At 42.8% G+C, this 26459-nt stretch overlaps 1 protein-coding gene across 1 annotated transcript in view; it reads right to left on the bottom strand.

The window, feature by feature from the left end:
* The window catches only part of LOC120047101 (phosphatase and actin regulator 4B-like), a 32891-nt gene extending 9312 nt beyond the window's left edge, over nt 1-23579 (bottom strand). Inside the window, exons 1-5 of the mRNA XM_038992641.1 lie at nt 23516-23579; nt 12264-12425; nt 11849-11929; nt 8793-9314; nt 4652-5011 (exon numbers count right to left, since the gene is read on the bottom strand). Coding sequence (XP_038848569.1) covers nt 4652-5011; nt 8793-9314; nt 11849-11929; nt 12264-12425; nt 23516-23579 — 1189 coding nt within the window. The remainder of the gene's footprint in view (nt 1-4651; nt 5012-8792; nt 9315-11848; nt 11930-12263; nt 12426-23515) is intronic.
* Nucleotides 23580-26459: the final 2880 nt, after the last annotated feature.

The raw sequence follows: 26459 nt of genomic DNA, 5'->3' as shown, positions 1-26459 counted from the left end.
TCCCTGACAAGTACAGCCAACACCCTTTCAGCAGGCCTATGGTGCGCTCCACTGTTCTTCTGCGTACGTGGGCTTGGTTGTACCCTGCCTCTTGTTGGTTTGAGGGGTTTGTGAGGGGAGTCATCAGCCATGTTTTTAATGGGTAGCCCCGGTCTCCTGCAATTATGAACACAACATTCAGATATTGTTTCCCAGTAGAGGTCTAACATGGCAAATAAAACATAAGTCACTTACCAATAAGCCATCCATCCCCAACAGCTCCTTCCTGGAGGTTAAGGCCGACTGAACTGTTCTGCACAATGAATGAATCATGTGTCTCACCTGGCCATTTGGCCACTACATTCAACAAAGCCAAATGTGAATCACAGATGACCTGCACATTGACAGAATGGAAACCTTTTCTGTTGACGATGTTGAATTTGCTCAATGATGGTGCTTTAATTGCGATGTGGGTGCAGCCAATTGCTCCAATGACATTGGGAAATCCAGCTATGGTATGGAAATCCCTTTTCACTCTGGCCTGTTGCACAGCAGTGTACAGAAACTGTATGTATTGTGGGGTCAATTAAATAATGCCATGAAGGACTGCAGGCAATAGTCGGCTCATGGTTGGTTGGGAAATGCCAGACCGATCCGCAATATCCCGTTGGAATGTTCCAGTGGCCAAAAATCCCAGGGTGGAGAGGACTTGGGTACGCACTGGGATGGCATTGGTGCGTTTCGTCTCCCTTTCTAATACTGGAGAGAGTTGGTTGCAGAGATACAATAAAATATGCCTTGGAAAACAAAATCTACTAATAAGCCAAGCGTCGCTCTCAGCAAAAAAAACTGCACACTCACTGAAAACACGCTCCCTGCGTAATGCAGCTTGTGCCAGATCCTCCAGCAATGCAAGATTTGTTGTTTTGAACAAGTCACAAATGCTCAGTGTTGCCTTTTATGTTATTTAACTGGTTTAACTAAATTGCCTTCAACCTTACATTCAACTCTTTCTAATTGACTTTATTATTCAATTAGGCTGAAATGGTTTCATGTTTATGAATTCGATAGCATCCTGAGAAAACGATTAGTAACGTAAGTGTCTATAAAAGAAATACATGAATAAACTATTCATGTATTATCTTTTTTCTTCATAGTTTATAATTTGGTCCAGTATGTCAATCCTTCCTCCACCATTTGGCAGATGGTATTTCATTAGCAGTTTGACTTTTCTACCACAAGGTGCTGTGTGTACACATGGTCAGAGGTGTGCTTAAATGTACGCACATTCTCAAGTATATCATGTCAGATTGTCAGAATAATAGTAGAGATAATTATTTATTTCAGCTTTTATTTCTTTCATCACATTCCCAGTGGGTCAGAAGTTTACATACACTCAATTAGTATTTGGTAGCATTGCCTTTAAATTGTTTAACTTGGGTCAAATGTTTCGAGTAGCCTTCCACAAGTTTCCCACAATAAGATGGGTGAATTTTGGCTCATTCCTCCTGACAGAGCTGGTGTAACGGAGTCAGGTTTGTAGGCCTCCTTGCTCGCACACGCTTTTACAGTTCTGCCCACAAATTTTCTATGGGATTGAGGTCAGGGCTTCGTGATGGTCACTCCAATACCTTGACTTTGTTGTCCTTAAGCCATTTTGCCACAACTTTGGAAGTATGCTTGGGGTCATTGTCCATTTGGAAGACCCAATTGCGACCAAGCTTTAACTTCCTGACTGATGTCTTGAGATGTTGCTTCAATATATCCACATAGTTTTCCTGCCTCATGATGCCATCTATTTTGTGAAGTGCACCAGTCCCTCCTGTAGCAACATGATGCTGCCACCCCGATCCTTCACGGTTGGGATAGTGTCCTTCAGCTTGCAAGCCTCCCCCTTTTTCCTCCAAACATAACGATGGTCATTATGGCCAAACAGTTCTATTTTTGTTTCATCAGACCAGAGGACATTTCTCCCAAAAGTACAATCTTTGTCCCCATGTGCAGTTGCAAACCGTAGTCTGGCTTTTGTATGGCGGTTTTGGAGCAGTGGCTTCTTCCTTGCTGAGCAATGTCGATATAGGACTCGTTTTACTGTGGCTATAGATACTTTTGTACCTGTTTCCTCCAGCATCTTCACAAGGTCCTTTGCTGTTGTTCTGGGATTGATTTACACTTTTCGCACCAAAGTAAGTTCATCTCTAGGAAACAGAACGTGTCTCCTTCCTGAGCGGTATGACGGCTGCGTGGTCCCATGGTGTTTATACTTGCGTACTATTGTTTGTACAGATGAACGTGGTACCTTCAGGCATTTGGAAATTGCTCCCAAGGATGAACCAGACTTGTGGAGGTCTACAATTTGTTTTCCTAAGGTCTTGGCTGATTTCTTTTAATTTCCCATGATGTCAAGCAAAGAGGCATTGAGTTTGAAGGTAGGCCTTGAAATACATCCACAGGTACACCTCCAATTGACTCAAGTGATGTCAATTAGCCTATCAGAAGCTTCTAAAGTCATGACATAATTTTCTGGAATTTTCCAAGCGGTTTAAAGGCACAGTTAACTTAGTGTATGTACATTTCTGAGCCACTGGAAGTGAAATAATCTGTCTGTAAACAATTGTTGGAAAAATTACTTGTGTCATGCACAAAACTATAGTTTGTTAACAAGACATTTTTGGAGTGTTTGAAAAACAAGTTTTAATGACTCCAATCTAACTTCCGACTTCAACTAAGTACAAATTGTTGAATCCCACACCTTGCTTAGAAATTATAGAAATGATCACACGCATGTTTTACAAACATTTCTGTTCGTATGCAACATTGATAAATGAGGGCCCAGGCTACTAAACAGGTGATTGTAAAATGACTAGCCTAAGAAAACTGTGGAGGGGTAATCAATGTCTGTGTTATAATTAATACAGGTATTTGAATGGAATATTTCGAAAATTCATAGTTAACAATAGTTCCATGCCATTGTTTTTTCTACATTTTTGCACAACTAGCCCCATATAAAAAAATCCCAGATTTTAATTTCCAATATCTGGTCACCATAACTACACATACACTAGGGTGATGTTCATTAGGGCACACCGTAGCACACCATTTTAAAAACAGTCCAGGTAGTCCTTCCTGGTTTCAGACATTTTTTAAAACGTGTGGTGTCTAATGAACACGACCAAGGTGGATATGCTTACACTGAACGCACTACCAGCACCCAGAAGAAGAGGGTCTGTGTAATTAGAGTGTTACGCTAAGTGTCTGAGGGGCTTGTCTGGGCTGTGAGAGGGGCACCAAGTGGGGAAAGTGAAGAGAGGAAATCAAAACTCCTTCCGTTTCGGGCCCTCTAGGTTAGCCGTTGGAAGTAATCACTCTGTACCTAGCTAACTGTTAGGAATATTCCTAACTAACTAGTGGAATACCTTTGAAATACCTTTGAAAACAGTCACTACAGGCTCAGCTAGCATTCATATACAGTTTGATATGTTTCAACAACAGCTGGGGAAGCAATGATTGCATATTCAGTACCATGCCGGATGAGATTTTAAATCTACAAAACCTACAAGTATCCCATATCTTTTCCCAGGAGTTTATGATAACCTTGGTTTGAACATTACCTAACAAAATGCACTGGCTAAAATGAATTGTAGACAATAACTGAACGTATTGTAATTCTACCAAATTAAGAATGCAGAAAGTTTATCAACGAAGCAACTTCTTAATGTCATTTCTCCTTCCTGCTACATGACTACATCATGAAAAGCCCCCATTTTTCAGAGTATTCTATGCCCCATTTTTTAACATATCCGACATGGTTTAATACATCGGAATTGTTTACATAATATGACAGCTGAAATGTCTACACACATTCTAGAACGTACATATGAAATAGCTTGACAGACTATAGATGGCGAACAGGTGACAAACGAGCGCACGGCAAATGACTTCCAAGCCTACTAGCTCCAGGCTAAACCAACCAACCAACCTACATGTAATAATGATACAGGAATTATATACAAAAAATGTGTTTAAACAGTCCTAAGGAAATAGGCGTATCAGATCTCAAAGAGAACAACAGTGAATAAAGTCAGACTCCCCTGACGAGAAATGCCCCTGGTAAAAACAAAAACAACAATATTGTCTTCGCATGGAGCTGAGCAGCAGCAGGCTCAGAGCCACCAGAGTCAGTGGGGTCCTGGGAGAGTACAATGCCAGGGAAAATCTGCTCTGCTGCTGCTGTCTAAAATAGTTCAGTCTTATTAAGTCATCGGCTGGGGAACAGCTGCTGGAGCCGCAGGGATAACATCATTATAAGGATGAGAGTGGCAAAGTGTGTGTGTGTGTGTGTGTGTGTGTCTGTGTGTGTGTGTGTGTGTGTGTGTGTGTGTGTGTGTGTGTGTGAGAGAATGGGTGCAACGTGCACACGTGTTCCTTGTAGTAACCCCTATGCATGTAACATGAGTCTTCTGCAGACATGTATGCATATGACACGTGACTAGAAGTTACACGTGGAAGCTCCACTGATTGTGCATGTGCTCACGTGCACATGAGTGAATGTGTGTGTGCATTGATGCAAGCTGCACCTGGTCTCCCCTGGCATCTCATTGGCTAATTCTGTCATTCTGTGATTAAACAGGCCCCTACTACTACAACCACCACAACTAGTACTACTACTCACCCAACATGGCAGCATTAACGCCCCTGTTGACAGGCTTGGGCAGGGGGAGGGGTGGCTGCTTGGTCGCCTGGGGGGTGGAGGATGGAGCAAGGGACACTATTGCTGAAGATTGGGTGTTGGCGCCTGCAGAGGAGACAGTTCGGGCAGGCTTTGCAACTGCAGAGGAAGAAGAGGAGGAGGAAGAGTATGTGGTTGCAGGGTGGTTGGATAGGGTGTGGGGTGAGGGTGACCCTTCGCTGCCGGGCTTGGGGGTGGAGCTCATCAGCCACTTGGGGGGCATAACGGACTGTTTGGGTGGCAGCGACTCTCGGAGAGTATCCCGCAGCGAATCTGGGTCAGGAACAAAATGGCTATCTGATTCTGCAAAACACACAGCACACAAGACATATGTTACATAACATACATGTGTTAAAGAGCACTATACATTTAATAACTAATCATCATCATAAGAGACACATGGGCGCATTCGTGTCAAAGACCGTACACAAAGCAACTCGCTACACACTGCTAGGCTTTTTGGAGCGTGTTTGTTTCTTTCAATAATGGAAAAGATACTATCTCATCACATTATGCATCTCCCTAAAAAACATAAATGTTTCAGTCTTGGGTTGGAGCACTGAGACAATTTGTGCCATTCACTCAGCCACTCTAGTGTGTGTGTGTGTGTGTGTGTGTGTGTGTGTGCGTGTGTCGGTGTGTATTGTCATTATCAGGGGATCAGCTGTGTAGACAAACAGTGCTGTAATTACCAAACCCCCTCCCCCCTCCCCCCATTCCCCTAACCCTGCTTCTTATCCCACGCCATTTCTCAAAGCTGAAGTTTATTTATAGACAAGTCTTTATCACATGCTGATTTCACAGAGAAAAGAGGAAACACAGAAGGTATTCACACTCCTTGACTTTTTTCAAATGTTGTTGTGTTACAAAGTGGGATTAAAATGTGTCCTTTTTTTGTCAATGATCTACACAAAATGCTCAATGTCAAAGTGGAAAAAAAAGTAAATTGTTTTTATTTATTTTTATTTATGAAAATAAATCCGCAATATATCTTCATTAGATAAGTATTCAACCCCTTGAGTCAATACATGTTAGAATCACCTTTGGCAGCAATTACAGCTCTGACACTCTTAAGAGCTTAGCATACCTGGATGGGACAATATTTGCCCATTATACTTTAAAAAATATTCAAGCTCTGTCAAGTTGAACATTGCTAGACAGTCATTTCCAAGTCTCGCCATAGAGCCAATTTAAGTCAAAACTGTAACTAGGCCACTCAGGTACATTCAATGTTGTCTTAGTAAGCAACCCCAGTGTATATTTTGGCCTTGTGTTTTAGGTAATTGTCCTGATGAAAGGTGAATTTGTCTCAGTCATGACGTGGCCCTTTCTGGGTGTAGATAGTGGCTTCCCCCTCTCTCACTCTCTCCTACACCCAGGTTCTATTATCTCAGGTCGTAAATTCCTGGTGGAGACTCTCTTCCCCTTTTCATGCAGATAGAGAGACCACAGAGTGAACAAAGGATTTCACGTGGCCGAACTCCTAAATCCCCAAAATGGGAAAATGAAACTATATGTCCACTTGTGAGAATGTGGGAAGGGTCAATGGACACTTAAGGGACAGTTATGTTGAGTGTGTTTCATTTGGTGACTTCATGGAGTACAGGAAACACACATTACTAATCTGAATGCGTACATTTCTCAATTATGGTGTTTGCATCTAATTCTTGTATAAAATGAATGAGTAAAGATGAAACTCTTTGTGAAATAATGTAATGTGATGTTAACCTTTCATTTTGATAGAATTGTATTCCCTGTCCCTGTTTAACTAGTCAGCGGCCACGCCCCCGTGAGCGCAGACATGATCTGGCGTCATGGAACCGCCTTTTCTACTGTTACGAATAAAAGCCCCTCCTAAGAAAATCCTCTTCAGACTAAGCAAACCCACAGTGTGAGCTTTGATTGCGAATAGTTAAGACCACGCATACCTCGGTGTAAGCTGAGGTGGCACAGGTTTGAGTACCAAGATTAGAAAACGATACCATGTGGAGCATTGGCTACACGCCTGGAAATTGTTAAATTCTGAGACTATCGATCCCTATAGAATAAGAGCAAATCTTAGATACAAATTACTAGTCTGCAGCTAGAAATTATGTAAACTTGGGATGCGAATACCGACAACCGCCGAAACATCTACTCTAAGAACAAAGGACGCCTGATGTATCCATTACAACCGACATTATCAGGAGCCGCCGATAGAGCTACCACCATGAGTAACCAGAGACTCTCTGATGAACTGACTCTCCCGCAGACGGACTGATGATTCCAACAGAGAAGATCACAACGACATATGGGCGTAAATATATATTGATTGCAATTATTCCCAAATGAGTGAGCGTTCATGTGCGAAGGATTAGCATTTCAATGTATATAATTATAGACTGTGTAATGAATCCATTTTGTCTTTCCCGCTCTTTCTCAGTTCACACCCCCTTCCCTTTGTCCACCAAGCCGTCATATCGGTTTAGCCCACTAGGGAATCTTCCCTATCATTGTTAGTAACCAATATCTACGGTTTGTTTGTTTATGCATTTCTGTGATTATTTAGTTAGTTAGTAAATAAATGATTAAGCAAATTGGTGTATGGATGATTTATAGTAAAGGCTGGGTTTGTGCAGATAACCAACAATTTACGACATTCAGATGACTGGTGTGAGGTAAAGAATAATTCATTAATAGAAGACTAATTGATCATATATTAAAATATCTGAAGAGTTATATTCTGAAAATTATAACTTTGTAATCTGAAGATTTTCCATGGTGCCCTGACTTCCTAGTTAATTAAATTTACATGATTAGTTTAATCAATTGAAAATATGAAGAGTGGTACTCCGTGGTGTGTTGTGTTGGATTACAGGTTTCCTGTACAAGCTACCTTCTTTGCATTCTGTAATTTATGTTAGTATTGTGGAGTAACTACAATGTTGTTGAGCCATCCTCAGTTATCTCCTATCGCAGTCATTAAACTCTAAACTCTGTAACAGTTTCCTTTCTCTCTGGCAACTTAGTTGGGAAGGGTGCCTGTATCTTTGTAGTGACTTATTTAAGCTTGCCATTACAAAAGGGTTGAACATTTATTGACGCAAGACTTTTCAGCTTTTCATTTATTATTAATTTGTAAACACTTCTAAAAACATATTTCCACTTTGACATTATGGGGTATTGTGTGTAGATCAGTGACACAAAATCTAAATTGAATAAATTAAAAATTCTGCCTGTAACAACTAATGTGGAAAAAGTCATGGGTGTGAAAACTTTCTGAAGGCACTTGTAGGTCAGAGAAAACCGAGGGAGAGAGAAAAGGGGAGAAAAGGAGAGGGGGAGAGGGATGAAATGGAAGTGTCAGGAGTGAGAGAGAAAATAGACAATAGAGGGAGAGAGAGAGAAAGAGAAAGCGAGAAGATTAAGATAAATCAGGAACAGCATAATATCGAAAAGAAACAGCAGACACTAAATGGCATTTAGCTCAGTGTGTAATAGCTGGAATGGTATCAATTAGCTTTAGCTCTTCAGCAGGGTTACGGTTGAGCTGAGAGGCATTAGCTTTTAAGGGCAGGAATGGTTAAAACGATAGTGCCGCATTAATTACGAAAGGAGGAGAGGATGAGCTATTCCCTCTATTCCCTTCTGTTCCTGAATAAGACGCATAGCTGGAGCAGGACTCAGGGGAGCAAAGAGGCTCCGAGACTTCTGTCTATATCTGGGCCCAAACCAGAGGACTGAAGAGGAGGAAGACTGACTGGAAGGAGGGAGGGAGGGGGGCAGTCAGAAAACCAGGCTCCAGGTAGAAATTGCCTTTATGCAAAGATCTAGGATCAGCTGATCCTTTTCAAATGTAGGGTAGTAGGGGGTAAACACAAACCTTAGATCAGTGTCTAGGGACAGCTTCACCCTACTCCACAGAATAAGGGTGTGTGTGTGTCAAATCAAATTTGATTGGTTGCATACACATATTTAGCAGATGTTATTGCGTGTGTAGCGAAATGCTTGTGTTCCTAGCTCCAACAGTGCAGTAATATCTAACAAATCACAACAATACATACAAATCTAAAAGTAAAAGAATGTGCCAGTGTTAATAGCTCACCTCTACGGGCCCTTCCCTCCTCTGCGGACGCGTGCCGGGGGAGGGTGGGCTTCCATGCTGTCTCAGCGGGGCGACTCCTCCTTCCGTCCTCTGATGGCGCCTTCTGCAGGCCCGGCCGCTTTTCTCCGTCAGAAGGGTGTAGTCTGCCCCCACGTCTACCCTCCTCCTGTCCCATCCCCTGCACCTGGCCCATCATCTGGCCCTGCCAGACCATGTTCGACTTCCCCTCCCCCTGGGACAGTCCTCCTCCACCTCCTCGCCGTCCCTCCTCCTGATGTCCGGAGCCTCTGCGGCCACCCTGGTCCCCATGGCGGTCTACGTCCGGGGGGAAGCGGACCCTGCGGTCCTCTGGCTGGGGCAGCCAGGCTGGGTTAATCTTAAAGTCTGAGGGGTTCATCCCAGAGTCTGAGGGGGGTCTTGTCTGGTTCTCCTGCCCTCTGCCCCCTCCACCACCTCCACCCACGGGCAGGGTGTGGCCATTCTTCACGTAGGGCTGTTTGGGGCTGTGAGGATCGTCCCCTTCTGTCACAAAAATGGATACAAGCAGTGAGACTTTCCATACAGAGACAATCATCACTCACACATGAGAAGATCTATAAACTACACTACTTTGAGTCGCCAACCAAGTGTGAGGGAGGGGTTAGCCAGAAATCTAACAAAGCCATCATCTCTACTCAAAATGTTCTGCATATTTGAGTATAAATGGTCAAATTTAATTGGCTTGTTGAAATAGGGCACAGGATGGACTTTTGGATTTGTTCCCTCGGTGCATCTGGACATGATTTCGCAGCCCTATTCAGAATGTAAGGTTTGAGAAAGGTGTCCTAACTGCCAACAGCTCTGGAACAGAGCTCTGCCCATGGAGTGAAATATGTTTAATAAACGGGCCTCTGCAACACTGATGCCGGCAGAGTAAAAGCACAGAACACACTGACTTTAAAAGCTATTTCGCTGCAGGGTGCAATTCGTTCCACTTTCCCCAGCTCAAGAAAAACGATATGTCATTTTCTTACCAAAATATACAGTTATACTGTTTAAAAGGGAGCATGAGAGTGAATTTGCCTTTCTTCAACTGCCATTGAGTGTGCTGAATTTGAAGCTGTTACTGTCATCGACAGTAATGCTGTCTGTGTAGGTGTGATAGCCCTGGACTTTCGTCTGATAAAGATAAAGTCATTTTCAATTTGCTCCCTCCCCCTTGGCTGCCCTAACCCTTAAATGTTTGCAGATCTGAAGGGTCTGGATAGGTATATGTAGGGTAGTGGTGGAGCGTCCACCATGTTGCTTACACTTTACATATATCAAATCATTTTTTTTTGTCACATGCGCCGAATACAACAGGTGTAGACCTTACAGTGAAATGCTTACTTACAAGCCCTTAACCAACAATGCAGTTTTAAGAAAATCTCTAAAAAACTAAATGATAAGAATAAAAACTAAATAAAGAGCAGCAGTAAATAACAATAGCGGGGCTATATACAGGGGGTACCGGTACAGAGTCAATGTGTCATTGTGCGGGGGGTACCGGTGTCGAGGTTATTATGTACATGTAGGTAGAGTTATTAAAGAATAGATAATAACATTCTCACATAGGTGTTCCATTTGTCCAGGTGGGAAAGGGCAGTGTGGCGTGCAAAAGAGATTGCATCATCTGTGGATCTGTTGGTGCGGTATGCAAATTGGAGTGAGTCTAGGGTTTCTGGGATAATGGTGTTGATGTGAGCCATGACCAGCCTTTCAAAGCATTTCATGGCTACAGAAGTGAGTGCTACGGGTCGGTAGTCATTTAGGCAGGTTACCTTACTGTTCTTGGGCACAGGGACTACAGTGGTCTGCTTGAAACATGTTGGTATTGCAGACTTGGACAGGGAGAGGTTGAAAATGTCATTGAAGACACTTGCCAGTTGGTCAGCGCATGCTCGGAGTACACGTCCTGGTAATCCGTCTGGCCCAGCGGCCTTGTGAATGTTGACCTGTTTAAAGGTCTTACTCACATCAGCTGTGGAGAGCGTGATCACACAGTCATCCGGAACAGCTGATGCTCTCATGCATGTTTCAGTGTTACTTGCCTCGTAGCGAGCATAGAAGTTATTTAGCTCGTCTGGTAGGCTCGTGTCACTGGGCAGCTCTCGGCTGTGCTTCCCTTTGTAGTCTGTAATAGTTTGCAAGTTTCTGGATGAGCGTTTTCCTGTTTGCTTATGGCGGAATACAGCTCATTGAGCGCGGTTTTCGTGCCAGCCTCGGTCTGTGGTGGTATGTAGACAGCTACGAAAAATTCAGATGAAAACTCTCTAGGTAGATAGTGTGGTCTACAGCTTATCATGAGATACAAGCGAGCAAAACCCTGAGACTTCCTTAGATATTGTGCACCAGCTATTATTTACAAATATGCATAGGCCCACGCCCCGTGTCTTACCAGAGGCTGCTGTTCTGCCGATAGAGTGTATAACCCGCCAGCTCTATGGTCTTAATGTCGTCGTTCAGCCACGACTCGGTGAAACATAAGATACAGTTTTTAAATGTCCCGTTGGTAAGATATACGTGCTTTCAGCTCCTCCTATTTATTTTCCAGCGATTGAACGTTAGCTAGCAGAACGGAAGGCAAGGGCAGATTAGCCACTCGTCGCCTGACCCTCACAAGGCATCCTGATTTCTTTCCGTGAAACCTACGTTTACTTTTCCAGCGAATCACGGGGATCTGGGCATGGTCGGGTGTCCGTAGTATATCCCTCGCGTCCGACTCGACCAATTTGAGGTGAGTATTCCCAGTTCTGATGTCCAGAAGCTCTTCGGTCATAAGAGACTGTAGCAGCAACATTATGTACAAAAAAGTTACGAACAACGCGAAAAAACTAACAAAATAGCATGGTTGGTTAAGAGCCGATAAGACGGCAGCCCTGCCCTTCGGCGCCATCTTTCGCCCTCCGGCGCAATCTTTCGCCAAACATTCAAAGTTTAGGGGCAAGTGGAAGGGTTAGTGAGCCAACTGGAACTGGCTGATTGAGTCATGTGGGGATCAGGTGAGTGAGTGACATCACCAGTGGCAGCACTCTTACCATTCTCCGGGAGCTCCTTCAGCACTCCCTGTTCTATAAGCTCCTGCCTCGGTCGCCTCATCGACATCTTTCTCTCCAGAACTGCCGTCAACACACAGAATTTAAGCCAGTGCGTTAATGCACTGATGTTTTTTTTCAGATTTCTTCCAGATAGCATATAAAACCAAAGATAATACTTCAAATTTTAGTGTCATTTCACGTTCCAGAAGTCAAAGATGTAAGTTTACAGATCTTCAAATAAAAATGATTTAATTCTAACCACTATAACAATCGTCTTGTTAAAGCAGACTGAACTTGATACACTGGAAAACTGGCCATATCAGCAGGAGACAGGAAAACACACTGAAAAGGCGTTTGATAAAGACTGAATGCAACACATAAAAACTAACAAACACAATGAAACCGGAAGACAAACCTTCTGAAGTTTCTGTAAACTTCTCGCTGCTTTTCTTCTTCCTCCACTTCCATGGTTTGAAGATCTTGCCAAGGGTAGAGAACTTGCCCTTGCCCTTGCATGGGAGAGGGGTGCTGTCCCCATCTCCCTCCGTCGTGGTGTGCAGGTGGTCAACTTCATCAACTGGAGAAATGGCGTCAGAGAGACAAGAATAGAGAGTCAAGAAACACTGTTGAAATATGACAACCACAACTGGGCATCTGCAACATAACAACAGCAGAGAGCAGAGGTAACCCTTGCCCAGACATTTTTACAGTAGCCTAGCTGAGCTCTAACTCAGGCGAGCAAAACCTTGTGCACCAGCTGCTGTTTAGCCTGGCCCATGCACTCTGAGTAAAGTGTAGTTTTAGAACATTAACCTATAGCCTAACTGAGATAGACTGACACCCATATGCACACAGAGTAAAGTGCAGAGGAACATTAGCCTAGCTATGCTAGCCTGACACCCATATGCACCGTGATTAAAGAACATGGGAGGGCCAGGCTCATTAGGAAGGCTATTAACATTTACATTACATTTAAGTCATTTAGCAGACGCTCTTATCCAGAGCGACTTACAAATTGGAAAGTTCATACATATTCATCCTGGTCCCCCCGTGGGAATTGAACCCTGGTCCCCCCGTGGGAATTGAACCCACAACCCTGGCGTTGCAAGCGCCATGCTCTACCAACTGAGCCACACGGGACCACCATTAACATTAGCTCAGAGCTCTGGGACTGTGTGTGCTTTGGCAGGGTGATGGTGAAAGCGCATGTACTCCTCCACACATTCACAACCAAGTAACCAACAGTTATGAGATGGGAGAGTCCCTCTTGCACTAGCCTCCATCTATAGCTTCCCACAGTCAAGAGTCTCACATTCCTCCCCTTGGGAGAATATTGTTATAAGCCTTTCAACACCAACAGGCTACGTGGAAGCACACAGACACACATTGCACTCTTTATGCTTTTTCACTAACAATGTGGAGTCATACACCTTTAAAAAATATTTGGAGGTAGGACTCTCTCTTTGGCCTGAGTGAGTCTCTCTCCGAGACACGTACAGACATCCAGCTGCCATGGTAACAGCTCAGGTGATTGACAGGCTGACTGACAAGGTGCTGAGCTTCACATCTCTGTGAGCCAGGTTCCTCTAAGGTTGAGGTATTAATTCAGCAGACATAATATTTACCGTGTAGAAGGGCTGGGGCAAAACAACCAACCAGTCCCACAAACACAGGATGTCCTGACAATAACACTGCCCCAGCAATTCGGTTCACACAACAACGCACGCTTAAAAAACGCTATAATATTTGCCAGCTGCTGATGGGCAGATGTAATAATACTATACAATACCTTCCTTCAAAACACCAGAAGTGGATGTAGAGGAAACATGTCAAAAGGTGGAAATGGGCACCAAAGCAGGGTCGTGGAGGTTATATTACAGAGCTAGTCACCTGGGTGAGAGGTCAGGGTCCAGCTTCCATGGTGGTGGGACTTGAGGCAGCATGCCATGAGGAAGCAGAAGGTTGTGTTCAAAAACCCAAACACTTGTCCCTAGTCGATCACAACACCCTAGGTAGGGAGGGGCGGGGGTTGGCTGTGACAGCGCAGAGACCCACAGAAGGCTGCTAAGTCACATACGGACAAAACATCAAAGTCCAGAGGCCAGGTCCAAACCATGTACATCCATCTCCTCGGGAAGTTACAAAAACCAGTGGATTCAGTTCATGATGTCCAAAGAATGAGTTGCTAAACGCAGTTGTCTGTAACACATACACTCCCCTGGTTCTCCTACACACAGACACAGCAGCCTCTGGCAGAACGGTTTGCCTCTGACAAGGAGAGCAGGCAGGCAGGCAGGTTAGTTAAAATCCACTCAAGCAGGATAAATGCTGGCTGTGCTGGGCCGACACACTCCAGATCCACAGTGGGTTGACTGACTGATACTACCAGAAACACAAGGCAGCACATTCACTCCATTCAGCTGGTAGCAAGAAATACAGTTGATCTTATCCCGGAGATTCGAAAGGTGACCAAATGGATCCTTCCTATACCCATTTTCTTGTCAAAAGCGTGCCTGAAGAGTGAGTGGAGGTCCGGTGTGTGTAGGCTGTCTGCAGCTGTGTGACTCGGACAGAGGAAAGGGGGGAGGGGGTCTGGGAAACAACGGAGGAAACGGCACTCCACCCTGATCCTTACTGTGACAGAGAACAAAGTCAACCTCCACCACTCACACATCTTACTGTACTGGACATGGAAACAGAGAGCCTGTTTCAACTGTAGGCTATACTGTAGGCTATAAAGCACACAGGACATAATATTAAGTGATAATGCCAGAGAAGGCGGTATATTGGCAGGGGTGTTAGCAAATTGTGCCAATATATCCTTCAAAACACCGGCTTCGAGGGCATTATCACTTTTATACAACAGGTTACCAACATATTCAAATAATGATTGACATATTTTCATTAAAAACATTATTTTGATGAATTTATTCATACCATTTCATCCTTCCACAAGATATAGTCCTGACACAAATCTAGGGTTGCTACCAGTGGCGTGCCGTGGGCCTGGGCCTTCAGTGAGGTCCTACACAGTCCCACTTGAATGAATCCACCTCTTATTACCATCATTATGATGCCATGGCTCTAGACACTATACATTTAGACAGAAACCCAGTATAACCAGGCGTTGCGTCACCTTGAAATTGACATTTTTATTCAGAGAATTGCAGGGGAAGAGTACAATACAGTACAGTTCAACTAATAGGCAAGAACATAGTCGAGTGCAACAGAGTTATATTAATATTCTTCTTCTATCCATTTCTGGTCCACAAACTTTGAGCTTTAAGTCCCAAAAAAATAAAATACAGTGTGTTCACTAAACAGCGCATTGTCGCACCCAAAGCAGTTTCACCATGATGATAGACACATAACTATTCACTGAAAATAAAAGAAAGAAAACAAATAATTTGCAACATAGGCTATTTGCCATTTTATTTTGTTAATATATAGGCTATTTAATATTAACGAAATAAAATGCGAAACATACATACACATTTAATAAAAAATAAAATGCATTGTATGCCTACTCACCAAAGACTGATTATTTGAACACAAAATCCTTCCTCCTTTCTTTCCTCAAGAAGACTTCAATGACTCTGTTGTACAGTCTATCTGTGCGTTTTAGTTCCACCAATAAGTCCTTTTCTATCGACATGGAGGCTAATGCTGAAAGCCAAGTCTGTCCAGTAGCATTTCTGGAATACGTTTTGATTCGCTTTAAGGCCGAGAATGACCGCTCGACAGAAGCCGTGGACACAGGGATAGTCACTGTCACACATGCCTTAAGGAAATCAAGGAGATCAGAGGGACTTTTCCCTTCAAAATCAGTCATAGCATACATTTCAGTCAGTTCTGTTTTTAGCTTGGATAGGTCGAACAGTGTTCCCTGACTCTCTGTTAAGCTGGAGAAGTCTGTTTGCGGGAATTTTTTCCGGTAGGTCTGAATGTGCTGGGGGTCCAGGAGGGAGAGAAACATACATTTTTCGTGGTCTTGAAACCTGTTTCGTATCTGGCAAAGAATGTTGTCCAGAATATTGCTGTGGAGTTGTTGGTAGTATGTGCGAGGGTCTCCTTGTGCTGGGCCTCTGGGTTCGCTGGGTGAACTTGAGATGCGCGCTGTGTCATCGTAGATTTGACTGAATCTGCGCCTCTCTCGCTCAATTGTGTCACAAAACTCGTTCACCCTTGTCAGGCAGAATTGTACATCCAAAGTTTGTTTCTGTAGAATTCCAAAAAGCACATCCGAATAATTAAAAATCCCATTGAATGTTTCAAGCAAAAAACAAAACTCAAAATCATCCAAACGTGCATTAAATCCATCAGCCATAAGCACAGTATCCCCGTCATGGTCATCATGATGTTCCAGTAAGTGGTTAAACAGCTCCTTTAGGGCAACTCTCTTTTCAAAGACTGCATTGACCAATCTAGATGTATATTGCCACCTCGTTGGTGCAACCTTAGGAAGACGACGCTTGCAGATGTCAACGAGCAGTTGCGTGCGCTTAGGGGATCGTGAGAAAAATGCTGTAAGGCCATTGAGGTTGGCAAAGAAGACCTTGCATTCTTTAAGCTTTGAGGCTCCTTGAGACAGTACTAAATTTAGTCGATGTGCATAGCAGTGAATGAATAAGGCCATCGGTGCCCTCTCCTTAACTTTAGCCTGCACCCCATTGAGTCCAGATGCCATGACTGCTGCGCCATCAAAACACTGTGCCACAACTTTATCCAGACTACATTCATTTTCCTCCAAGAAACGGAAAATCATAGCGGCAATGTCATCAGCTCGCTTGCCGCTTGTCACATCTTCAAATCGGATGAATCGCTCCTTGACTCCTGTGTCCGTCACATAACGCAGGACGAGTGCGAGCTGTGCTGCATTTCCCACATCTGTTGTCTCGTCCACCATAACAGCAACAAAGGGAGCTTTTTTAATCTCCATTTTGATCTCTTCTCCCATCACTTCAGCAATAGCATAAATTAGGTCATTTTGTATTTTGCCTGACGTCCCAATGAACACTTTGTTAGTGGACAGGTGGTATTGTAAATCTGTGTTGCTTTCAGAAAGAAAAGAAAGAAGCTCCACGTAGTTCCCTTTGTTTGTGGAGTCAGCACTTTCATCGTGTCCCCTAAATGAAAGTTCCTGTTTACCCAAAAACATGACACAATCAATGAGTCTTTTCAATATTTCCCTATTTTTCTTCACCTTTTCATTGTGCAGCTCCGTTGCCCTGCGCGCTTGTTCGTTGAGCTGTAGATCCACTCGGGTGTCCCCAAAAGTTTTCAAAAGCACCATTGCTTGTAAGTGCCCAGCCGTACTTTGGTGTCTCGTTGCTGCCTTGGTTAGACAACTCAAGTTTGCAAAGCCAGTGTGGCTCCAAACACCAAATCGATCACTTGCAAATAATAGGCATTCCCAGCAGTACAGTTTGCAGTGCTTCTCGGAGCCTGTGAGCCATTGATAGCGCTCGTAGTTGGAACTTTGAAAGTGGCGAACGAACCCCTTTCCCGCCTGTGACAGGCTTTGTAGCGTCGGCGTCGGGCGACCTCTCCTTATAATGTCTAACTTTTCTTGAAAAGTTAGTCTTGAGAATGGCGTTATAATTATATCCTCGACCAAATCGATATCTTCTCCTCCTTCCGCCATTGTGGGTTGAAAAAACAGCTTAGTAGTACGCAAATTAATTTGTTTATCAAATTCAGTTTCCTAGTTCTGAGGTTCTGCATAGACCTGCCCATAGGACCTGCCTCTCAATATTGGTAATCCAATCAAAAGACGTGCACGCACTACGCCTGCTAGCTGGCTCCTGTGTAACACTGGAGCCAGCCAGCAGGCGTACAATAGCCAACTCTAAAGCTGATTGGTTGACACTAAATTTTCATTTCCATTCACTTTAAGCTACAAGCGCCCGCACTGTTAATTCTGAAGGCCTGAGGGCAGATTTTAGACCCCTGGCAACACATGATGGCTGAATATGATTGGATAAAAGATCTAACATAAAGACCAGCCCTCCAAATCTCAACCTGGGGCTGGAAGCAGTGCAACCAAGAGGAAAGCTATGAAATGAAGAGTATAACTCTTACTCTGGGGAATAATTTAATACATATTTGTGGGAAAATATATTTTAAATTTTTTTATATTCTGATTATGTTTAGGCCAGCATAGAAGGCCTTGCTGGCCCTGACGGCCCACCACTGGTTGCTACCCAAGCTGGCTGGTCGTTCGTTCTATCGGTTCGGTTGCTAGAGACGCGATCCAGTTGTTCAGTCTTTTTGTTCTGTAAGGTTTACACAAATCTCTGCTGTTGAAAACTAAATGTTAGAGTAAAAGAAAAGTGAGATAATGTCTAGATGCTTTTTATAATGGAGATCAAGTTTATATGCTGGGCTGACAGTGGATTGTGCAGTCAGATGGAACAGAGTAAATAGGCATTTTAACATCATAGATTTAGCCGGTGGTAATTTGTGGAATAGACACCGGCTGGAATGCGGTTTTTACCAATCAGTATTAAGGATTAGACCCACCCATTGTATAACAATACCATAAACCCTCCATCATCATCACTCCCTTCTAAAAATCATCAATCACCCAGACCTCTTGAAGAATCCTTAAGTGTTGTGTACAATGATTTTATGTAAAAACAAAGACCTTAGAGAGGTCTGGAAGACAAGTTCAAAGTGAATGATGCAGTGACAGCAAGGATACCAGGCTAGACAGTGCTGTCCAATCAGGAATCCTGCCCATCTAGAGCTTGCCAATAAGGAATCAGGGTCAGACTTGGATGTCACTAGTTATGTTACATTCCCCCAAAATTTAAATCGCTGCTCAATAGAAATAGGGAACTAACAAATGAGCCTCTGACAACCAGAACGAAACAGGTGGGGTTTTAAAAGGCATCCAAGGGGGTGCCTACTGACTGGGTGCTGGCCAAACAAACACCCACTGGATTTGCCTGATAGCAGACAAACTAAAGGAAAAGACAACTCACACCAACTTAGGTAAGGGAATGCAAATAAATGTGGCACAAACCAAACAGGTGAGACATGATAAAAGGCTTTGTTTCACATAAGAGATGCCCACTGAAGCATTGGCTCTGTAGCTCTTAAATATCACCTGAAACTAACGACTGACTAACGAGGCGACAGGTGCAACACATCCTGAACAACTAGGATAATTCCAATCAGTGCGCATCCACAACTAAATAGAACCAACCTCAAAAACCAAAGCCTGTAACAGTTACCACAGCCACAAAGTCCTAAGTTCCACCTATTTCTACAATTTATCTACTTAAAATGTGATTTCCCATTTTTACGATATAGCCAATTTCGACATTGTGGCTTTACTATCTAGTGGAAACCGCCAGACTGGGATGACCTCAAAGCAATGCTAATAGCCACACCTGGTGGCATCTTCCACACCTCAGACTAGTGATGGGAAGCTAAGCTATTTTTACTGACTATGATCTTAGTCAAAAAATAGTCAAAAGAACGAATCTTGACTATTTTGAGTCAGTAACGCCCAGATTTCTAGGAATACAAACAATATTATTTATTGATATACTTGAAACGAGGTCTAGTTGTGGCCGCAACCAGACTAGATTGTGAACGGCTCTTGGCGGAATGCATTGCTTGACTGCAGTGAGGGTGACAAGCACAATATTGTTCGTCAACTGCAGCACCCCAAACAATTCGTTCTCAAGTTCGAGTTTGTTGCGCAGAGGCTGTTATCAGTTCTAAACATGTATTTTTCTTCTCTATGCTGCCTGCAGCATGATATATTTTCCAGCACGCATATATGACAGACAGTTGTTGGTCGGCGCACATTTGATGAGCCGGAAAAGCACGTATTAATCCTGCTATAGAGTTAATGCGGCCAGCAGTTCAAAAGAACGACAAAAAATGAATGAGTCACTCCGAAAAACGAATCATGACTCGAGTCAACTTGAGTCAATAAAAAGAGTTGTCATATGTTGTTTTTTTCGAACTACACATCATTATCTCACACCAAGTCTCCCACCACAAAAAGAAAGAGGCCTGGGTAATAGGCATTAGGGAAAATGTTCTTAGAAATGTTTGTGTCCAGTTGCAGGTGATTCTACAAAAAAATCAGGGGGAAAAATCTGAAAGTTATTAAATCCATGTTTTGTACCGTGCTGGGAGGTTCTTCGCCAACGCACATCTAGCATTTCCCAGCATCTTTGCAGGAACTAGTTGTTTCTAGTAGTAGATGACAGCAAGTTACACAGTGCGGGCAAAACAAAGATCTACACACATGCAAGAGGCATTTCCCGCTCGATACAAAACATGGTTTTCATATATTTTTTTGTAGAACCACCAGCAACTGGACACGGACATTTAGAAGATAACCTTGTACCTGACACGAGAACGAAGATAGTAGAGGTCGACCGATTAATCGGAATGGGCGAATAATTTCAAGTTTTCATAACAATCGGAAATCGGTGTCCACCGATTTTTTAAATATAAATTAAAATATATTTTTTTACACCTTTATTTAACTAGGCAAGTCAGTTAAGAACACATTCTTATTTTCAATGACGGCCTAGGAACGGTGGGTTAACTGCCTTGTTCAGGGGCAGAACGACAGGTTTTTACCTGTCAGCTCGGGGATTCAATCTTGCAACCTTACGGTTAACTAATCCAACGCTCTAACCACCTGCTTTACATTGCACTCCACGAGGAGCCTGCCTGTTACGCGAATGCAGTAAGAAGCCAAGGTAAGTTGCTAGCTAGCATTAAACTTATCTTATAAAAAAACAATCAATCAATCAATCCTAATCACTAGTTAACTACACATGGTTGATGATATTACTAGTTTATCTAGCGTGTCCTGCGGTGCATATAATCAATGCATTGCGCATTCGCAAAACAGGACTGTCGTTGCTCCAACGTGTACCTAACCATAAACATCAATGCCTTTCTTAAAATCAATACACTAGTATATATTTTTAAACCTGCATATTTAGTTAATATTGCCTGCTAACATGAATTTCTTTTAACTAGGGAAATTGTGTCACTTCTCTTGCAACAGAGTCAGGGTATATGCAGCAGTTTGGGCCGCCTGGTTCGTTTGCGAACTGTGTGAAGACTATTTCTTCCTAACAAAGACAGCCAACTTCGCCAAACGGGGGATGATTTAACAAAAGCGCATTTGCGAAAAAAGCACAATCGTTGCATGACTGTACCTAACCATAAACATCAATGCCTTTCTTAAAATCAATACACAGAAGTATATATTTTTAAACCTGCATATTTAGCTAAATGAAATCCAGGTTAGCAGGCAATATTAACCAGGTGAAATTGTGTTACTTCTCTTGCGTTCATTGCACGCAGAGTCAGGGTATATGCAACAGTTTGGGCCGCCTGGCTCGTTGCGAACTAATTTGCCAGAATTTTAAGTAATTATGACATAACATTGAAGGTTGTGCAATGTAACAGGAATATTTCGACTTATGGATGCCACCCGTTAGATAAAATACGGAACGGTTCCGTATTTCACTGAAAGAATAAACGTTTTGTTTTTGAGATGATAGTTTCCGGATTCGACCATATTAATGACCTAAGGCTCGTATTTCCGTGTGTTATTATGTTATAATTAAGTCTATGATTTGATAGAGCAGTCTGACTGAGCGATGGTAGGCACCAGCAATCTCGTAAGCATTCATTCAAACAGCACTTTCATGTGTTTTGCCAGAAGCTCCTCGCTGTGCTTCAAGCATTGCGCTGTTTATGACTTCAAGCCTATCAACTCCCGAGATTAGGCTGGTGTAACCGATGTGAAATGGCTAGGTAGTTAGCGGGGTGCGCGCTAATAGCGTTTCAAACGTCACTCGCTCTGAGACTTGGGAGTAGTTGTTCCCCTTGCTCTGCATGGGTAACGCTGCTTCGAGGGTGGCTGTTGTCGATGTGTTCCTGGTTCGAGCCCAGGTAGGAGCGAGGAGAGGGATGGAAGCAATACTGTTAGACTGGCAATACTAATACTAAATACTAAAGTGCCATAAGAACATCCCATAGTTAAAGGTATATGAAATACAAATCGTATAGAGAGAAATAGTCCTATAATTCCTATAATAACTACAACCTAAAACTTCTTACCTGGGAATATTGAAGACTCATGTTAAAAGGAACCACCAGCTTTCATATGTTCTCATGTTCTGAGCAAGGAACTTAAACATTAGCTTTCTTACATGGCACATATTGCACTTTTACTTTCTTCTCCAACACTTTGTTTTTGCATTATTTAAACCAAATTGAACATGTTTCATTATTTATTTGAGGCTAAATTGATTTTATTGATGTATTATATTAAGTTAAAATAAGTGTTCATTCAGTATTGTTGTAATTGTAATTATTACAAATACATTTTTTTTTTTTTTTTTTAAATCGGCATCAGCTTTTTTTGGTCCTCCAATAATCGGTATCGGCGTTGAAAAATCATAATCGGTCAACCTCTAGAAGATAGTATCGCCAAGAACAGGTTAGTTGAAAAATCTATGGCGCCGTTTTGTATAAGCTAAGCTGTAACGTTGAGTATGGAAACATAGTTATCACATATCTTGCGTAAAAAACTGTAGCTAACTATGATCCAGGTTTAACCTCAGGCCCATGACTCATTGACTCATAGCAGGAGCAGTCAGGTGAGCATGTGGTGGAGAGCAGATAGTGTTGTTTTAAAGGGCCTCAGCAGCAAGCCCACTGCCTCGAGCAGCCTGATCACTTACATACGAGTCTGCTTCCGCAAGGAAAGCCAACCCTTTCCCTCCTCAACCCTAAACTAGTCACCTTCCATGTTTTGAAATGGAGCCTAGATAAGTTTTGATTTGTCACTAGTGGGTGGTACAGAGAGGTAATTCCAATAGCTAAAGTTTTCGGTTGAAAAGATAGCCATTTCTCAACCTTGTTTTGTGTACTAGTACCTACACACAGGGTCGAACTGGCCATCTGGCATTTCAAATGCAAGATGGGCTGGACCATTTTTTGCCTGGTGTGCTTGTTTAACTTGTTACACAAGTGGCACACTAGGCCGATTACTCGCTGGTTGCCTAACTTCATCTCTATACAATAACCTAGCAAGACGACCCAACCTCGTAGGCTTAACCTCCATGGGATAACAGACCACAACAATACTGAGGGAAAGCTGGATGGAATGGCTCCAAAGAAAGCACATAATAACACACTACACATTCAGACAGACAATCCTATTTCCAGTAATCTCTCAGAAAATGTTTCAATATCTCACAGTTTACTGCCGCAAACAGTGAGACATGTGTTTGTGCGGCTAATCTTTTTGTTTTGCATACAGAATGTCAGAAGGGTATCCTGCACTCAGTAATGTGGGTGCACGCACACACACAGCTGATATTCATCCACCTGGTCCCAGTGACTTTTAGCATTCCCTGTGGTAAAGAGAGATAAATAAAGTGTGCAACATTGTTGATTACACAATCTCCAGCCCCCGCCTCTCCTCTGCCCTCCCTCCTTTTTTTCAGCAGCCAAGATGTTGAAAAGAAATTGAAAAACTGAACACTAAGGATCTTTTCATAAGTGAGTGAAAGTGTTTGAGTTTATTTATAAATGTGTACTTGTGAGACTGATTATAGAGCAGGTGTATGTGAGTGACTGAGTGAGTGAGTAAGTAAGCTAGAAACTCACCGCTGCGGTGGATGTGTTGGTGTTGGTCCTGAGCTGGGGTCTCCAGAGGAAGGCTCTGTCCCATGATCCAGCCCCAGAGGGGCCTGTTTTGCTCTTTCTACCCAGGAATAGGCACGCCGTGCTGGGCAGAGGAGGAGCACACCTGGTCCACAGCTTGTTCAACCAAGTTCACTAGTCTCCTCTTTCTGTCTACTTCGCCAGCAACTCTTTGCAACTTTCTTTCCCCTCTACCTCTTTCGGTTACTCCTCCCACTCTCCCTCCCTCTTTCGGTCTCCGTAAGACCTACCCTCCCTGCTCCCTTGAAGTGCTCCCCACCCTCTCCCTTTCTCACTGACCCTCCCTCCGGTCAGCATTCACAGACGGATGCCAATCATTCCTTTGAGCTGCACTGGTGGTGTATAAATGTGTGTTTGTATTTTCGTGTGTGTGTGTGTGTTATAGTGAGTGAGAAGATTAGATTTACCACAACAGAATTTACCAACATTCTCTGGCTAACCTCTCGGGCTTTAGCCCTTCATATATGCCCACCACAGTTCTGCACATGATCTCTTTCCACTTTGAATGAGGCTTAATAGACCAAAACCAGCAGTAACGAAAGTCGTTTCTTGAGCAGCGGTGGGCTCTGACTGCTCATGTTACCTGACAGTGGCCAGATCCAGGTCAAAGGTTAAATAATGACACTCACTGAGGTATTCATATTCTGTCTCTATGGAGCCACCATATGGATGTACAGCATGAGCACGGGGCTTCTAACAGCAACTCTGCCAGTAGGGCTGAGAGGTGTGAGTATTCACAGAGAACTGAAAGGATGGGCAGTGGGGCCCGAGAGAGAAAAATTGAATAAAAAAATATAGAAAGTAGTACCTTCTCTAACTCACTTCCGACATAGAAATTAAATTGCTTAAAGTCGGAAAACCAGAGCAGGTACAAAGCTACTAGCTTGTCCTTTAGGAGAGAGATCTATTTCTATCTGTGTCCTCTATCAATGGAGATGAAGTTCAGATAGAGAGAGGAGGAAGTGTCTGCTCTGAGACCACACAGCATTCCATCAGCAGAGATGTCGCTAGTACTGCTGAGGAGGTCATGGGGTGGCCTAGCGGTTAAGAGCAGAAAGGTTGCTGGTTTGAATCCCCGAGCTTACTAGGTGAAAAATCTGTTGACGTGCCCTTGAGCAAGGCACAACCCTAATGGCTCCTGTATGTCGCACTGGATAAGAGCATTTGCTAAATGACTAAAATGTAAATGTGAAAAATGAATACACAATGACTAGTCATTCAAAATGGCCACGTACGCTTCACAAAAGCCTTCTTCACATTCACTTCCAGTCAGCACTCATGACAGAGCTACAACTATCTACTTCATTGAGACGGTACTGGTTCATTCCATGTTATTTCAGCATGCCATGACACCCATGTTTACCTGGCCACTGTTTTAAATGCTAACTTTTTAGCATTACATAGGATATGAAGAAACATTACTCTGAGCCGCAGCTTCATACTATACTGAACAAAAATATCAACGCAACATGTAGTGTTGGTCCCATGTTTCATGAGCTGAAAGAAAAGATCCCAGAAATGTTCCATACGCACAAAAAGCTTGTTTCTCTCAAATTAGTGTACATCCTTGTTAGTGAGCATTTCTCCTTTGTTAAGATAATCCATCCACCTGACAGGTGTGACATATCAAGAAGCTGATTAAAAAGCATGATCATTACACAGTTGCACCTTGTGCTGGGGACAATAAAAGGCCACTAAAATGTGCAGTTTTGTCACACAACACAATGCCACAGATTTTGAGGGAGCGTGCAATTGGTATACAGACTGCAGGAATGTCCACCAGAACTGTTGCTGTAATGGGTTGAAAACAAAGTCACTAAAAACCTATTTGTTTATATATTTGTCTGAATTAATCTAAATGTGTATATTCTACATGCGTTAGTAGTCCATCAGGCCAATAGATGGCGGTGTTGCACTGTGGTAGTAGAAAAAACAGAAAGTTCTGGCCAAGTGTGCGCACCATTCTTCAGAATAAAGAAAGCGCCTTAACTTTGCAGATGTAAACTTGTGTCTGTTCTTTTTACTATTGCAGGTATGTAACAGAACTTCCAAACTTTCTAATATTGAAAGAACATGTAAAACATGCTATTTAACAACTTTGTCAAGGTATTATCACTTTAGGAAAGGTTTTGTGTTGGTTTTGTGTCGAACTGAGTGAGAGAAGAACGTGATTTACAATGAGTGAGAGTATATGTTAGCTTGATGCTAGCTGAGGTAAAAAGTCACAGAGACTTTACTGAGTAGCTTACTTGTACTGGATTTTGTTTGGGAGATTTTATTAAGAATCCATTTGTTATGGATTTCTGAGTTCGTTTTACAAGTTATTGGTTTTGTGTAAAATTGTGTTCACGAGCTGGTAAACTGGCCGCGCACGCTCAGTCTGGAGCGTGGTTGAGAGAGAGACGATTTTACGGAGGTGCCACTATCTTAAAGCTGAATGTATTGTTGTCAGTTTTCTTTATTGGTAGTGGTATGTAGAAAAACATTCAGTTATTTTTGTCTTCATATATAAAAGTGTTTATATTGTATGAATGTAAAATACATTGTGGTTTTCATGTGCAATCATACAGTAAGACAGGGTTATTAGTGGAATTTTTTTAAATTCTGATTTAGGTAAAGTGCATTTATGCTGTGTAATTTAAAGTGTGCACTTGTTTGATGTGAATGTTTTAAAAGTGCGAACAAGAAAATAGACAATTGAAAATGAGAAAAAAACATTCTTTAGAATAAATAAAACACCAGAACTTTGTAGATGTAAACTTGTGTCCATTCTTTTTACTATTACAGGCCACCTCAGCTACAGACTGAGGCCGGTAACAATGCCAGAGAATGTAATGTTAATTTCTCTACAATAAGCCGAGGTCATTTTAGAGAATTTGGCAGTACG

This window comes from Salvelinus namaycush, chromosome 5 (assembly GCF_016432855.1).
Source record: "Salvelinus namaycush isolate Seneca chromosome 5, SaNama_1.0, whole genome shotgun sequence".
NCBI lineage: Eukaryota > Metazoa > Chordata > Actinopteri > Salmoniformes > Salmonidae > Salvelinus > Salvelinus namaycush.
The sequence above is the reverse complement of the archived record's forward strand: the minus strand, read 5'-3'. Positions and strand labels throughout refer to the sequence as shown.